The sequence below is a fragment of the Cupressus sempervirens genome, chromosome 5, assembly GCF_028749045.1.
Source record: "Cupressus sempervirens isolate cs-2001-9-10 chromosome 5, ASM2874904v1, whole genome shotgun sequence".
Classification (NCBI taxonomy): domain Eukaryota; kingdom Viridiplantae; phylum Streptophyta; class Pinopsida; order Cupressales; family Cupressaceae; genus Cupressus; species Cupressus sempervirens.
This window is the reverse complement of record NC_143122.1, coordinates 830,150,958-830,168,850: the sequence shown is the minus strand read 5'-3', so window position 1 is coordinate 830,168,850 and position 17,893 is coordinate 830,150,958. Positions and strand designations below refer to the sequence as shown.

Below are 17,893 nucleotides of genomic sequence, written 5' to 3'. Positions count from 1 at the left end.
ATAATACAAGTTGCACCAAATTTGCACTTATTTAACCCTTTCACATTCATATATATTCAATCTATTGATCTCTAAGCCTAAGTTTCCTATTAGTGCTCAAACACTTTGTCATTTGCAAGTCATTTACTAGGAAAGATTACAAGGTCATCATTGCGACCGAGTTATCTAGTAAAGGCTAAGAATTCAATATTTATACTAGGAAAGATAAGTGATTGTTGACCATTCAATTGATAGTAAACATATCGATGAGTTATCAAGAGTTTAGCATAAAGGTATACAAAGGCCAAGTAATAGCATGAAGAGTTAAGCTTGACTAAGCATTGGAACATTCAAGTGCTGAGTAATCTAGTTTTGATATATTAGTTTGTAATTGCACAAACTTATATGTAAACCATTTGGCTGACTTTCTATGGTATTTAATATTTGTAGACATAGAATAAATGTTGATTACATGTCATTATAGAAGGTAATGATCCCAAGATGTTAAATTAAACCAATGTAAAAGTGGGAAATAAATGACAAAAGATGATGAAGTTTAAGCCATCAATCAACACGTGGAGACTTAAAGGTGGATTCTAACTCGAGTATCAAGAGTCACAATGAGTTATTACTATTAGCAAGAAGAAGAGATGCATGAAGAATGAATGTGCATATAAAGGAGTGAATCAAAGTTTCATTAATAGATCTAGCAGAGAGAAATTAGAGTAGTGAAGGAATCAACATGATTATTAGATTAGAGTTATAGGAAAGAGGAGGGCCATCATCATTTTGCAAAGCATACTGAGGTTTAGGTACTGAATCAGTTATTTTATTATTGAGACAGGGTAAATCTCTTAACAAAGTTCTCTTAATAGATCTATGTAAACCTCCTAATTGATTCCTTACTTAATTCTAAGTGTAAAATCCTTTAACAAGGTGGGACTTAATAGTCTCTTAAGCTTTTAACAAAGCAGACCATTCACAGTGTAGATCATATTATATGGTCAAAATATTGTAACCTTAATAGGTTAAATTTATTGCTGCTATAGTTAACATTTGTGGGTTCAATCCCCGCCAAATTTTTTTTGAAGTGTTTTTGGGTGACCAAATCATTTTGTTATGTATTAAAATTTTATGGATGCAATGTATTTCATTCATGTTTCAGCATTACAGTTTTACTGATAATTTGGATATTAAGTAATTAAATTGATTTTAAAGTCACAAGTTTAAGATCCAAATTCACCACCACCCCGCTCTCCCCCCCCCCCCCCCTCGCCTCTCAATATCTTGTTTCACATATACTAATTCCAATTGGATCTTCAACATCACAAATAGAACAAGGTTAGCCATAAGAAAAAATAATAATCAATGTACAAAAGTCAGTCACCATGAGAATAAATATTTATGTTGTATAGGCTAATATTTGAAGGGGGGGGCCAAAATAATTTCAATACATTGTGCATAATTAAATTTATAAAATTTTGATCATTAGAACAATCCTTAAGGTTGAAATGAAATGAAATGTATGGAAGATAATTAAGGTGTGTCAACAAGTCAAAGTGAAACACTTTCCAATGCCCACAATTCCATGGAAAAAAATACACATCATGACCTAATATCTTTCAATGTCCTAGTTTTTCTTCTAGCATATATCCAAATTAATAATTCATATATAAGTTAATCTAAAATGGTTGATAGTGTATTGACCAAAAAGGATAGCAATATCACACTTAACATTGCATATCTTACTTTTGAAGTAAACCAACAAAAGATATTCAAACTAGAACAACACAAAGAGAGTAGAATCACTTCTATAAAGTCAGATGAGCTTTTGTTGGTTGTAACAAATATGTGTAGAAGTATTTGGGTTTAAGTATGTAGTTATGACTCTATATATTAATAGGGTATGCAGTTTTACCATTAATGTTAGTTTTCTATAAATACTATAGTTTTTTGTAAAATAATTATTTGATTTGGATTTCTCAAACTCCTAGAGTTAGTATTGTAGATGGGTGAAATGCTCATTTGGTTTACATATCAGAAGTTGGATATAAACTCTTACTGTTAGTATCAGAGATGGGTGTAATCACCCATTTGGCTAACACAGTGAGATTATTGATTAGTGTTAGTATTAGATAAGGGCATACTTCCCATTTGGTCAATATAATTTAAATGGATATAATCTATATAATGTGGGTATTTGATATTTATTTAATCTCCATTTGACCAAATATCTTGAGATTCAAATAATAAGAACAATATTCTGATGACGTCAACATATACAAAAGTGAACCTCAACAAGTGCATTCTAGAGAGCATGGTTGTATAAATAAGGTTTACAAAAACTAATCTAGAGATGTGTTAAGGTTGGAGTTAGGATAAACAATAGAATAATATGTTTAGTCTTTTTATTTTTCAATACTAACATTTATTTTATAGGTAATAATTAACCCAATCTAAGTCTAATAGTAGGGACATTACATGTATCAACACACATGTATAATGATTGAGCTCTTCCTAGAAACCATGATGTTCCCTCCCTCCCTAGTCATTTATTTGATTTATCGTGGTGATCCTTAGGTGTCTTGAGAACACTCTTTGGACACTATTACTAAAAATGAGAATAATTCTACAGATTTGAAATCCTCATCCTTCATTGACAATAGATGGATTTATGTATAATATTTTTAAAGCTCTTGCAAGATGGATTCTATTCCAATTTCACATTGCATGTTGGATAATTCATACGCTAGAAATCATTTCTAACAAAAAAATAGAAATCTATTGACTAGACTTTAGGTCATAGGGATGAGTGTGGTAGGAAGTTGGTTAGGAGCTTGGTGATGAATTGCAAAATTTGGAGTATCATGAGGAGAAAGTGGTGGATCTGTAGAATATTTTTCCCTTAGATTAAGAAAGATGAAATATTGAAGGATTTTTTTCCTATAAAAAAGGAAAGGACCATTGGGGATCAAATTAACAATTTTATCTCCCATAATAATTCTATGTAGGAAAAAATGGAGGCCAATATTGGTGGCTTGAAACTTTAGCTTGAAGCAATATTGGCAACGAGGAAGTGCAAGGAGGGGACCTCAAGAAAAGTGGATGGTAATCTAGTGGCCTCTTAGGGGATGAGTGAGACAATGCATGTCTTCCCTAGCAAGTTCTCTTTTCTAGAGCAACTCCATGAACTTTAAAATTAGTTGGCTAGTCTTCTAGTTTTTCCTCTGGTTGGTTTGTGCTTGACCCCCTTTTTTAAGTTTCTAATATTTCAATTTTTTGTTTATTGGTGGTGCTTGGCCTTTTGGTACAACTGGTGTGTGTTGGTTCACCCAAACCCTTGCTATTGGTTGTTGGGTTTGGGGTAGTTGGGTCAATTTTTATCCATTCTGGTTGTGCATGGTTTTTGTGTGTGTGTGTGTGTCCTAGCCTAGTTAGTTGTTCTTAGTCCTGAGCTAGTCTTTTTTCTTTTGTTTAGTAGTTGATGGTCCTTATTCTATTTTGTAGGTGTATCTGCTTGTCACTTTATCTTTATATCCTTGGACTCAATATTATTTTTGTTGTAAGAGTTACTTCCCCATCCCTCCTTACTTAATTAAAATATGTGTATCATAACACAAAATAATATGCTAATTATCATTCCATGTTGTGAAATATCCTCATAAGAAAAACCTTTGAACTGACCTAGCTATTAGAATAAGAGAGAAAAGAATAAGACTTGACCAACCATAAGATAACATCATATAGAAACCTCAAAACAAGATATGAAGATACATATAGGACCTCTACAATTCCTAGACCATTCCATAATGTCTACATAAGAAAATGAGCTAACTTGATCAGTCACTACTTAAACTAATAGGAAAATTGTCCAAACAAAAAAGAAGAACAAGGAAAAAAAACAAACTGAATGAAAATAATTTTTGACATGATAAAATATTGAAAATGACCCAAGGATTCTCATGTATCAATGTTATAAAATCCCTAAACTATGGAACATATAAGTAGACCTTGCAAAAAAAAAATTCAATAACTTGAAATGCAGAAACAAATTAAAATTGAAATAAAGAAAACTCTCTCTCTCTCTCTCTCTCTCTCTCTCTCTCTCTCTCTCTCTCTCTCTCTCTCTCTCTCTCTCTCTCTCTCTCTCTCTCTCTCTCTCTCTCTCTCTCTCTCTCTCTCTCTCTCCCCATAGATTTTATACTTTCATTCATTTTTTTAAAAATCATCTCCTATAATAACAAAGGATTACATCATTAACATCTATCCCTCAATCATATTTCAAATGCAAGAGGAGGTTTGTCTCATTTTTTCTACTTTGTATCTAAAAGCTATCAAAAACAATTTATTTTATCCTTAGTCAAAACCACACTAAGAGTCAACATAGTATATATAAAATGAAAACTACAATATTTCATTTAGACTCATAGCCAAGGAAGAAAATGTCTCCCTCTATTAGAGCATATAGGTCAAGTTACACTACCTAGGGAAAGGTATTGATGCACCTAATTCCAAGGGTGAACATCATCATGTCAAATAAACTTAAAGAAATAACTATAAAAATTGATATAGGATCTCTTGATTAAACTCATGAACATATTTTTCGAATTTATTCTCTTCTTTCTCTACTCTCTCATTCATATTATTCTTTCTTCACGTTTGAATAATAGAAGTTCAACCAAATTTACACTTAATTAACACTTTCACATTCATATATATTTTCTCTTCAGCATCACAAATAGAACAAGGTTAGCCATAAGAAAAAGAATACATCAATGTACAAAGTCAATCACCATGAGCATAAATATTTATGTCATATAGGCTAATATTTGAAAGGGAGGTCAAAATCATTTTAATACATTGTCGATAATTAAATTTATAAAACTTTAATTATTGCAACAATCCTTAAGGTTGAAATGAAATGAAATGTATGGAAGAGAATTTAGGTGTGTCAGCAAGTCAAACTAAAACACTTTCCAATGCACACAATTCCATGGAAAGAAATATAGATCATGACATGATCTCTTTCAATGTCCTAGTTTTCTCTCGCGCATATATCCAAATTAATAATTCATAAATTAATTAATCATAAATGGTTAATAGTTTATTGACCAACAAAGATAGCAATATCACGTTTAACATTGCATATTGTCACTTGTTAAGTAAAGCAACAAATGATATTCAAACTAGAACACCACAAAAGTGTAGAATCATTTCCATAAAATCACATAACTTAATATGTCAATGAAAATCAATGAATTGTATTCTCAACTTGTCATGATTATTCCTAAAAAAAAGGTTTCTACTCAACAAATAAGAAAACATAACCTCTTACTTTCAATCATTGTACACTTAAAACAATTTCTCTCATTCAAGAATAAAACATAGTCATTTCCTTTCAAATATTGTATACTTGAAAATAATATAATTTAGTATTTAAATGTTATAGACTATAGCATGCACATCATAAATCATATAATTCTTATTCAAAAGAATAAAAACATTCTACCATAATGACTTTAATGACTCTAATTGTCACCAAAGGTTAGAATATTTATGTAAACATACAATTCAAGACATCAAATATACATTCTTTCATATCAAGTTTCAAAGATTAGTTCAAATATGTTAGACTTAGAAAATCCTTGTATATTAAATTTTGAATTTAATATTTGTAACATATCAAACTTCCTATACTTATTAGACACTCTTCTCCAATGTTAAAATCTTGATAATCTTTCTTGCATATCAAACCTTGTATACGTTTCATACCACTTCTCATATTTTACTAAATTAGATTGGCATTAATACCTAGAATACAAGGTCATTGACACAAATTTATATTCGACCATCTTATAATATACTATTTTTTCTAATAATTCTCGTCTTACAATTAATATAGAACTAATATATCCCAACTTAAAGCTATAGAATAGCATATTAGTTACAATACTTTGATGTTTATTATTTCTACATAAACATTTTTTGTGGCCGTACTTATAAATGATGCACTTCTTAATGAAATATTGTCACTACGTTAGCTTATCATTTTCTTGACTAATCTATGGTTTTAGTTACATGAGCTTTCAAATTAGTAAACTATAATTCCAATAAAATAAAATAAAATAATTTAATTTAATTTAATAGAGGTTACTGTTGGACTACAAGGACAAAGCTACTAAATATCAATAAAGGTATGATTTATTTATTTTTAAAAACAAATAGATGTATTCACCCCAAAAAAATACCTTCATTTTTTTTGATGAATAGTCCCTTTCTATTATTAAATAATATACTAGTTACAATTCACAAGAAAAAGGGTTAGGGGATACAAGACCATCCTAGGAGAATTCACATAGCTAAAGCTAGAATCAACAACTAGCTATAAAAAAAACAATAAACAACCCCTCAGGCTACCAAAGCAGTGCCAGATGAGAGGGGTGGTTCATCGTGATCATGGAAACTCGTGTCATCCCTAGGATTGGCAGGTAGGTAGGGAATAGTCTAACCATCAACAACATCATCAGGGGCCTAGTCTTCATCTTTTGTATCAACCCATGGGGGTGAAATAGCCAACTCTAGGCGAAAAGACCATTTGCCAAAAACAACACGAGAAGCACCAGAAGGAGATTTTGAAAACCCTAAACAAAGAATATTGGCTGAGCCCTAAAAAAGATTATTTTCTCTAAAAATTAATCTACAATGCCGACAATAGTGGAAGTAATGGTACTCAACCAGAGAGGAAGACGTCCAAAAGGCAAAGGGTATCCATCGAGTGTAAATGATGATGATGTCTTGTAATATATTTTAGTGTAGAGAATTTGCTACAATAATCAAATTTTTTTCTCCAATCCATCACACTGAAAATACTGATTCTACATTCAAATTCCAAATCTATGTTAATTCTATATCATATTCAAGTGTCCTAATTCTATAACCTAGTCATGTAGATATTTATACTATTTCTCTATTGCATTCACAAAAATTAGAAAGATAGTGATCAAGTTATCTCAATTCTATAACCTAATTATGTATCTATAATATTTCTATATCTTATTTAAATACTATTTAAATATTAGAAATAATGTGATTATTGAAACTGACTCCCTTTTATAGTTGTTGTGAAAAAAAAATGATTTTTCTCTAATTAACATTGTTTTCAAAGAAAATTTCGTACAATTCAAGTAAGTCCTTGCTCAAAATTACCATAAATCAAATCTCAACCTCACTCCTACATTTAGAAATGCCAATATGAGGAAGAAGCCAAATAAACACAATTTCTATATCTAGCTAGCGATATATTCCAGTTAGGTCCATGGATCACACTAACCCAACCTTCCTCTTCCTCATTTATTATAAATTGAACAAATGGCTTAAATATCATACACTAAGACTTGATTTCTAGTTGTGTGTGGGTACTATTTCTATATCATTTTCGAAAATTAGAAAGATAGTGATCAAATATCCCAATTCTATAACCTAATTATGTATCTATCATATTTCAACATCATATTCAAATATTAGAAAGACATAAATGATTTGAACTAAATAGAATGTTAGAAACTGCCTTTTTCTTCACTACAACAAATCATACTAAAACACTCTCCAATGACCATAATTCCATGAAAAGAAGTACACAACATAATATGATCTCTTTAAATTACTTACTTTTTTCTCTAACATATATCCAAATTAATAAGTCACAAATCAATTAATCTAATTTGGTTGAGTGGGTCATTGACCAACAAAGATAGTAATATCACACTTAACATTCCATATCTTCACTTGTGAAGTAAACTGACAAAAGATATTAAAACTAGAATACTACAAAGAAATTAGAAGCATGTCCAAAAAATTTTGAATTTAATATTTGTAACATATAAAATTCCATATAATTATTATTAAACATCTTTCTTTAATGTTAAAATTTTGATAATCTTTCTCACATATCAAATCTTATATACTTACCATGCCACTTCTCATATGTTACTAAATTAGATTGGCATTTATACGTATATTACATGAACTATACAATACACTAATATTTTTAGTACTTCTCCTCTTACAATTGATATATGAACTTATATATCCAAACTTGAAGCTATACAATGGCATATTAGTTTCAATACTTTGAAGTTTCTACATCATACATTTATTGAGGTGAAATATCAATAATAGTAATATTCAGGTGCAATGTACTATTGTATTCACTTTGAATGATTTTTTAATTAGTTTTAAACATATCAACCAATCAAATTCAACTATTTTTATATACTTTCATATTTTCCTACGTTTGCATATTTTTTATAAATTAAATATATTATGAGAAATAATTTATCTCCATTTGTTCAATTTATTTGGTGTTATTAAGACCTTTTCTGGTCCTGGACCTCTATATTGCATTTTTCATGACAAGATTTTTAGAATTTATTGATAAATATAGATATTTGCATGATTAATATTAAACAATTTTTAGGTTTCATTGATAAATATAGATATCTAAATGATTGAATTTAAACATTATTACTACCTAAAAAATTAAAGTGCAATATATCTGATTAAATAAGTACTTGTTTGACTTAATTTCAAAGTATAAGACATAAATGATTAACCAATAATAGTTTTGAAATTTAACAAAACATAAATAACTCTGAAATTTAACAACAAAAAAACAAATATACTAATACCATGAAAACTAAATTAAAGGTGGATGAATCCATGAATATATTAACCTTATTAATAGGCATTCTACGTAGAATGGGTGGAGTGGGATGGTGTGAGCATGTTAATGTTAACTTTTATTCTTCTAAGTTAATTTTGACAACCATCTACATGTCAAAAGTTTAAATCTTATTATAAATAGAATATACTTTCTAAAATAATTTAATAAATATCACATAAAATATTCATTTAAATTATAATATTTGAAAATATAAATCATTCATTTTTTTAGAAATTAAAATAAAAAGTTCATGTTAGTAAAAAACTAAATAAATGGAAATAAAAGAAATATAAATAATTTTGGATGTAGTAAATTAAATTATAATTATTTTGTAGTGGATATCTATCACCATTTCTTTAGATAGATTTATTTAAGATATCTATACTAGTTTTTACCTTTTCTCCAAAATTATTTTACAAGTCAATGTCAAACTTCCCACAGTAAATTATGTGCTCTTGCCCATTATAAAGTGTTTAGGCTTAACACAATCTTATTTAAAACAATTCTCTTTCTTTTAAACATAATATTGTAAAATAAAACAAAGCATAATTGTAGAATAGAAATAAAATTGATTTCGCAAGGAATCTTTAAAAAAGAAAATTATATTAATTTTGTGTACTTAATAGTTTAGACTGTATTTTTCACTATTGGAATTTTTTTTTTGATTTAGTTAACAATAAAATCATATATAATTTGTACTTTTTTAATATTTGACTCACTTTACCACATTAAACTATTAACATTATCATGGTTATTGGGATTTGGTTAATTAAATTAGTTTAAATTTTATAAATATAATTATTTTTTAAAGTATATATAAAACATATTCATTCTGCTAACCCAAGCAGACGCCATTACGTGGCACTTATTTATTTATTTAAAAACAAATGAGTGCATTGATCCCTAAAAATCCTAATCAATGATATTGATGGAGCCGAAGCAGATTTATTTTTTAAAAGAAATTAATCTACAATGCTGACAATATGGAGGCAATTGTACTCGACCATACAGGAAGACGTCCTAAAGGCAGAGGGTATCCGGTAGGTGTAAAAGATGATGTCCTTTAATATCTTGATCATATTTTAGTCTTCTATTATAATTATTTCTGAAAACCCTCAACTATTTTCAAGGACAATTCGCTACACTAATTACTTGGTTTTCTGTAATCCATCACATCGACAATACTAATTCTATATTCTAATTGCAAATGCTAATTCTATATTCTATATTCTATTCAACTGTTCTAATTTTATAATCTAGTTATACATCTATAATATTTTTATATCCTATTCCAAAATTAGAAAGAAAATGATCAAATATATCAATTCTATTATCTAATTATGTATCTATACAATTTTAATATCCTATTCTAATATTAGAAATAAAGAAATTGTTGCAGTTAAATAGAATAATAGAAACTCTCTCTTTCTTGAATTTTCTCCAGTTAACATTTTACATTTTAAGAAGTTTTAGTGCAACTCAAGTGAGTTCCTATTCAAGATTTGTATAAATCAAATCTCAACCTCCTTGGGAACATTTAAAAATGTTGCCAATAGGTGGAAGAAGCCAAGGAAATCCAATTTCTATATCTAGACAGAAATATATTCCATTTTGGTCTTTAAGGATAAGATAGGAAGGTAAGATTATATTAGCTCACTCTTTTAAGATAAGAATAAATTCCATTTTGATCTTTAAGAATAAGATAGGAAGGTAAGATTCTATTAGCTCACTCTTTTAAGATAAGAAAGGAAGATGAGATTCTATTGGCTAGAGTAGCTATCCATGGATCAGACTAATCCAACCTTCCCTATCCTCTTTTACTATAAATTAATAGGTCTACATAAACATCATACACTAAGACTTGATTTCTAGATTAAAAATATCAAATAGTAATTGAATCCCTGTCTACATACCAATTTGTTTGAAAAGTGCATTTGAAAAAAGAAGATGGGACCTGGTCATGGGAGAATGGAAGTAGGAGAGAGTAGCCGTGGGGGAATGTAGAGAAGAAGGAGAGTAGAGAGAAGAGAGTCCAAGAGCCTTAGGGCAGGGGTTCGATTCCCTGTCGGTAGAATTCGAAGGTATTTGAAGAATGGAAGATATGCAAAGCAAGTGCATTGGCCGGCTACTGTCTTTATGGCTGCCACCCTAGAGTACGTTGTTGGAGACGTATTATTTCAGTATTTGTTTAGGCGGTTTAAATATTAAACGTTAATAATTGTATTTTAGTTTTTCATATCTAATATAAAGGATGAATTTGTTCACTATTTCTTTCTGTATTGTTACGTTCTAATAATAATAAATTAAAGAAATATTAACACAATCAAATCTTAAAAAATTGGCTATAATTTCGTTCTTTTATTTCAATTTTCTAATATTCAACTCATTTGGTTGCTGGAATAGGAATAGAAATTTTGGAATACATTTTCTATTTTCTGTTTGGTTACTTAAATAGAATAGAGAATTAGAATGCATATTCCTATTTTACCTCTAAATTGAGCTCAGAATCATTCCAAAAGAAAACTATTATTGGAATAGCCATTCCTATTTCCAATATTGTATTCCTATTCTCCAATCCTATGCCTACAACCAAATGGTGCTATAAATAAAATATAATTTGGAAACATTGACACAATCTGAAATGTCCCTTTCTCTGATTTTACATGATATTTCTAACCTCTAATCAGATCTTTAAGATCAAACAACTAATATCACAATGATCCACCAAATTTTTCAAGAAACCCCAAATCGAGTATGTTGAAAATAGTGCCAAAAGCTTCACAACTTCACAAATTACTAATAAATCTGAAAATGGAAATTTTTATAGAAATTTCAGTAGAATAACAGCCTACAAAATGAAATTTCCAGATCCTTATAGCCGTTACACAATAGTTCACAAATGTAGGACAAAAACTATGCTCATCAGGCTCCTGAAATTAACACAAAAATGCCCGAAAACACCACAAAAACACTAATAATCTATCTCAAAAGTTTAATCACATCCCAATACATATATTCAGCTCTATTTTAACACCTTAAAGTCTAAAATACAGCAGCAACCCAAACTGATATGAAATACTCAACTGAAAACACCAAACTCATACAAAAAACACACCCGAAAACTCACAAATCTGCACTGTTCAGCACAAAGGCAAACTCTGTATGAGCATGCACATGGAATGGCTTCAAACTCCTATCCTTAGCCTTCCTGGAAACCTACAAACTCCCATTCTTGGGTCTCCTTGGAAACCTGCAAACTCTCATTCTTGGGTCTCCTTCTCCACAGGTTTGGAAGCCTCTGAAGAATAACAAAGAATGAGCAAAAATCAAGTTCTCCAATCAGCCCAAAATGCCTCCAAACCCCTTAAAAGAGGGCATAACCATAACTCAAATCCAAGAGAGGTTAATAAAACATATTTTAATAATAATTTTTATTTATTAGTCCAACGGTTTCCAAAGATTAACCCCCTTTTTCCGAAACTTCACTTTCTTGGGCTTGCCTGCCTTAGCAAAGATTATTATTTTTTAATTATTTGAAAAGGAGACATGAAAAGTCCTCCCCTCCCAAACATTTCTTGTCCTCAGGCAATTTCTGAACAATAAACCAATCAATCCACCTGGATCCCAAATGTAGTCATGAACTATACTACTACCAATTAACACAAGCTCCTGCAATATCCTCTACAATATAAACAAGAGGAATCCATAATCAAACTGAAAATTATAGCTCAACCAAACTCCAAAATCACCACTACCACAGTCAAAAACCCATGAGACACAAACTCTTAGAACATCAGAACCCAAGTAAAGTGGACAAATCAAACTACCAACACAGTAAATACCATCAACGCATCCCACTGGCCTATACGAAATGTACAATCCAACTCTACAACAATGGTGAACACTCTCGAATGAAACTATACCAAGTATGGAGAATCCACACACTGTACAACTCCTGCAGTCAACACAACTCTGTAAATCACCAGCCACTATCTCATAACCATAACTCCCATGCACTACATAAACAAGTGATACAACCCACTGTGACTAATCACTAGCTAAGTCAAGAGATATTATAGCCAAAGGAGTAGAATCAATAACAATACCCACTGAAGCATCACTCCCAAACTCCTGCTCTAAGTCACATATTATCAAATTGTCAACTGCAGAACCTATCACCATGTCATGCCCATCACAACTCTCATCTTGAGGCATCAAACTATCCCATAATTGATGATAAGCACTAGGAACCAAAGTACATCTCTGTATCATCATCTCATCAACATGGTCATCAAAGGTGAATTGATGAGCATACCTCACAATGTAATGTTGATAGAATGCGCCAATCTCAGTCAGTGGCTCAGACTGCAATCCAGATGTAGCTAACTCCAATCGATCACTAACTAGGTTGGAACTGACTACTACCTCTGAAGACATCACCAAGGGAGTAGTATTACTAGAAGGAACCATGCCAACTATCGGCTCACCAACATCACACATGGTCTTTGATATAGCATCTCTAGTCTCCGTGCCATCAGTACTAGAGGCCACCACCATGTCAGGCATACAACAATCTGCTACAACATCCAACTCAACTGAACCTGACTCTAATGGGAATGAACCTGATATGCCAATGTTAGTATCAAGAATGGATGCATCCCCATCTCCACTGTCTCTGACAATCTCGGCCATGGACATCCTAGGATCACCAAACACCACAGCTTGTGACTGTATAGAATCAGGTAAAGACTGTAGTCGCTCTAACTCCATGGTCACCTTAGCCAAATGAAACTGTGACTCCTTCAAAGCCAATTGTGTACTCTCAAGAATCTCAGAAGTCACCTCAATCTGCTTAGTAAGCTCACTCACCTCATCTTCCTTGGCCAACAATGCATCATATGCTGTACTACCCCACTCCACAAGATAATCTCTGTCGGCTACCAACTACATATAATTCTGTCTCAAAATCCGAATAGCCTCCCATAAAGAGTGGATCTCTATCAAGGAAAGATAACTACCTCCCTGCTCATCACTAGTAGGAGAACCCCATCCATAAATGGCTAACAACTAACGAGCAGCATCAAAATGCTGGCAAGCGATAGTAATGTCTTGCTCACTAACTCTCAACTGATTAGACACATGATGGAACTGGCTTGACTGTCTCCTACAAACCTCCTCTGATGCACTGTCTAAAGGAGTATCCTCAAAGTTACTAGTCTCTAGAGTATTACCATCCATATCCTGTGAATCAAATCTAAAGCTCATATCAACATATGGAGTATCAAAAACATTAGCATTGCTGTCCAACTCCTCTATACCCAAGGAAACTAAGTCTTCAAAACTGCCCGCTGCATCCTCCTGGATGTCATCAATGCCAATATGATCCTGGGACTCATCTATACACACTGCCAAATATGAAATATCATCAACACATTCCAGCAAGTATGGTCGACTGGATATATGAACAAAGCCCAACATCGGTATATAAAAACTAATACCAACATCAGACAAGATACTGGCACAAGAAAAGACAACACCGTGTAATCTGCTAATCAAATCCATGATAGCACCCAAACAAACACTGCTACCAAAAAGTGTTAAAGATCTCCACTCAACTGAATCCCAAATGCCAATATAACAATCTCGAGTCCATATTCGTAAACTAGAATCAACTGGTAACTCAAGAAAACTCCTCACCTGAGTAATATGACCAATACCAACTAACTCCACATACCTGTCATGATGAGATAATGAAGTCACAATACTATCTTTGTTCACCTTCAGCTAGTTGGACAAATCATGTGAAGTACTACCAACCTCAACCTCATGTGATGAAGCATCTAACTGTGCCTGGTACTCTTTCTCAGCAAAGTCATGAATGCTCAATGTCTGCTCATCTCTAATAGGTATCTCACCATCCTGCACAACAACATCCTCATAATCATCATCTGAACCCACTATATTGTAGTCACTGCCTGTTGTAACTATACCATCCTGAATACTTGTGGCATCACCCTTTGACGACCTGTAAACAATTGTCTCAATTTGAGTATCAAGTTGACTGTTACTATCAATTTGTGTAATATCCTTTCCCACTACCTCCTGTGGTAGAGTAGAATCTGAGACCTCTACCTAGCTATCAGCTAGTTTCTCAAACTCCTCATGCAAGTTCTTGGGAATTGTGTCATCTGTCCTATGAGAAAATTTGCCAAATAGAAATCTAGTCAACTTATCCACCTTAGTTGGGTCAGAGAACATGTCATTCATTATACGGTGGTGCTCAATCAACTGTTCAGACATGTCATGGCTTATTTTCATAAGTTTATCTTGAATGTCTAAATAACCATCCTTTCTAATGTTTTGACTCTGGATATCAATTGTCCAAGATCGTGTCCTTTGAGACTCTGTACTATACCTGTCCATTCTGGATAAAGTAGAGTGTAACCCCAATAGGATGTAACTTCTTCAAACACAAAGAACTAACATGCAAATGATTAGAAGTAGCATGCAACCATAAATTTTGACATGCAACTGATTAGAAGCACATGCAACTGATTAGAAGCAACATGCAACCACCAAATTCACCAAGAACTAACATGCAAATGATTAGAAGTAGCATGCAACCATAAATTTTGACATGCAGCTGATTAGAAGCAACATGCAATCATAAATTATGACATGCAAGATCTGGGTAGTTCTCAAAACTGACATGCAAGATCTGGGTAGTTCTCAAAATTGACATGCAAATTTCTACAACCACCAAATTCACTAAGAACTAACATGAAAATGATTAAAGGTAGCATGAAACCATAAATTTTGACATGCAGCTGATTAGAAGCAACATGCAATCATAAATTATGACATGCAAGATCTAGGTAGTTGTCAAAACTGACATGCAAGATCTGGGTAGTTGTCAAAACTGGCATGCAAGCTTCTACAAACCCTCAGGCTGGCAAGATCATGGCTCTGATATCACTAAAATGTCTCTTTCTCTGATTTTACATGATATTTCCAACCTCTAATCATATCTTTAAGATCAAACAACTAATATCACAAAGATCCACCAAATTTCTCAAGAAACCCCAAATCGGGTATGCTGAAAATAGTGCCAAAAGCTTCACAACTTCACAGATTATTAATAAATCTGAAAATGGAAATTTTTATAGAAATTTCAGCAGCATAACAGCCTACAAAATGAAATTTCTAGATCTGTATAGCCTTTACACAACAGTTCACAAATGTATGACAAAAACTATGCTCATCGGGCTCTTGAAATTAACACAAAAATGCCCGGGAACACTACAAAAACACTAATAATCTATCTCAAAAGTTTAATCATGTCCCAATACATATATTCAGCTCTATTTTAACACTTTAAAGTCTGAAATACAACAGCAACCCAAACTGATATGAAATACTCAATTGAAAACACCAAACTCATACAAAAAACACACCCGAAAACCCACAAATCTGCACTATTCAGCACAAAGAAAAACTCTGTATGAGCATGCACATGGAATGGCTTCAAAATCCCATCCTTAGCCTTCCTGGAAACCTGCAAACTCCCATTCTTGGGTCTCCCTGGAAACCTACAAACTCACATTCTTGGGTCTCCTTCTCCACAAGTTTGGCAGCCTCTGAAGAATAACAAAGAATGAGCAAAAATCAAGTTCTCCAATCAGCCCAAAATGCCTCCAAACCCCTTAAAAGAGGGCATAACTGTAACTCACATCCAAGAGAGGTTAATAAAACATATTTTCATAATAATTTTCATTTATTAGTCCAATGGTTTCCAAAGATTAACCCCCTTTTTCCGAAACTTCACTTTCTTGGGCCTACCTGCCTTAGCAAAGATTATTATTTTTAAATTATTTGAAAAGGGGACATGACACAATCAAATTTAGTTCTTCTATTTCAATCTTGTTAGAATCTGAGATAATGGTTTGTGTTTATAGGTGTTAGAAGCTTCTGTGATAGTAGTGCAGGCACTGGAGAAAAAGACGATAAATCCCCGGCATATTGTTTTGGGCATGAGGGGCTGCAAATATGAAAAGGATGAAGAGAACAAAGGGAGAGATGAAAAAAATCAGATGCTCAAACTTTTCGGCAATGCCATCATTCCCTATGGTGGTGTGGTTCCCCACGTTCATCCTCTCCTCTGTCGAGAGAAGCTCCCCACTTCTTCTTCTTCTTCCGCCAAGCTTCCCAATTAAAGCACTTCCTAAAAATTGATTTGAAATCACTACCATCTTTTAACTTGCAGAAGAACAATGTTTGTTTCTTTGTATCTTTAAAGTTTAATTCAGTGTCATCTTCTAACTGCATGCTCTATTTTATTTCAACATATTTATGTGAGTCTTGTCCTGGAAGAAATATCAAGCTTTATTTTATTTCAACATCGTTCTATGAGTTTTGTCCGGAAAGAAATATCAATTTTTAAATTCTTTTTTGGTCTATTATAACTTCCTTTATTTTGTCTCCTTGTTGTTTAACCTAACTAATGTTCTCCTACACAACTGAAGCATCTTAGGAAGGACCTCTAAGTAATGCCCTTCCATAGCATTTATTGCATTACATTAAATATGAAAATGTGTTGTTGATTTACTAAACTTATTGCCATACTTCTATCTATATATTGTATTTCAATTCATGGAATTACAACAACTGTCCAATTTATGAAGTAATATTAAATTTCAAGGACCATGATAGAAGTAATTTTTGCCAACACTGCATTTTAAGCATTACTATTTCTTCCATAAAAACTCTAATTTATATTGTTCGTTTATGATATGTGTTTCAATAATTAATATTTTATTTTATATTGCTATATTATAAGAGTTATTAAACTTAGAAGAAGAATATAGTATTTATGGAAGTAATTATATTAATAGATTTTTTTAAAGTATAAATAAATTGAGCATCTAATTTTTTTCATCTCTCCCTTTGTTCTCTTCATCCTTGTCATATTTGCAGCCCCTCACGGTGCCCAAAACAATATGCCGGGGAATTATCATCTTCTTCTCCAACGCCCGCGCTAGCATCACAAAAGCTTCTAACACCTGTAATTATCTAATTATGTATCTATACAATTTTAACATCCTATTCCAATATTAGAAATAAAGAAATTATTTCAGTTAAATGGAATAATAGAAAATCTCTCTTTCTTGAATTTTCTGCAGTTAACATTTTAAA

General features: G+C 31.9%; 1 protein-coding gene and 1 pseudogene across 1 annotated transcript; one reads left to right on the top strand and one right to left on the bottom strand.

The window, feature by feature from the left end:
- LOC149558450 (uncharacterized) overlaps window positions 1–9,556 on the bottom strand; it is a 62,554-nt pseudogene extending 52,998 nt beyond the window's left edge.
- A 128-nt stretch (window positions 9,557–9,684) lies between these two features.
- LOC149558449 (histone H2A-like) lies at window positions 9,685–16,914 on the top strand. Its single transcript, XM_089830845.1, has 2 exons — window positions 9,685–9,741; window positions 16,657–16,914. Exons 1-2 carry the CDS (start codon window positions 9,685–9,687, stop codon window positions 16,912–16,914), a joined length of 315 nt encoding a protein of 104 aa, XP_089686971.1.
- The last annotated feature ends 979 nt before the right edge of the window (window positions 16,915–17,893 follow it).

Bases quoted from the DNA above. Each gene is read 5' to 3' on its own strand.
- LOC149558449 (XM_089830845.1), top strand. From the start codon at position 9,685: ATGGAGGCAATTGTACTCGACCATACAGGAAGACGTCCTAAAGGCAGA. The intron at 9,742-16,656 runs GTAGGTGTAAAA...TTGTGTTTATAG, and splicing joins CTAAAGGCAGAGGGTATCCG to GTGTTAGAAGCTTCTGTGAT.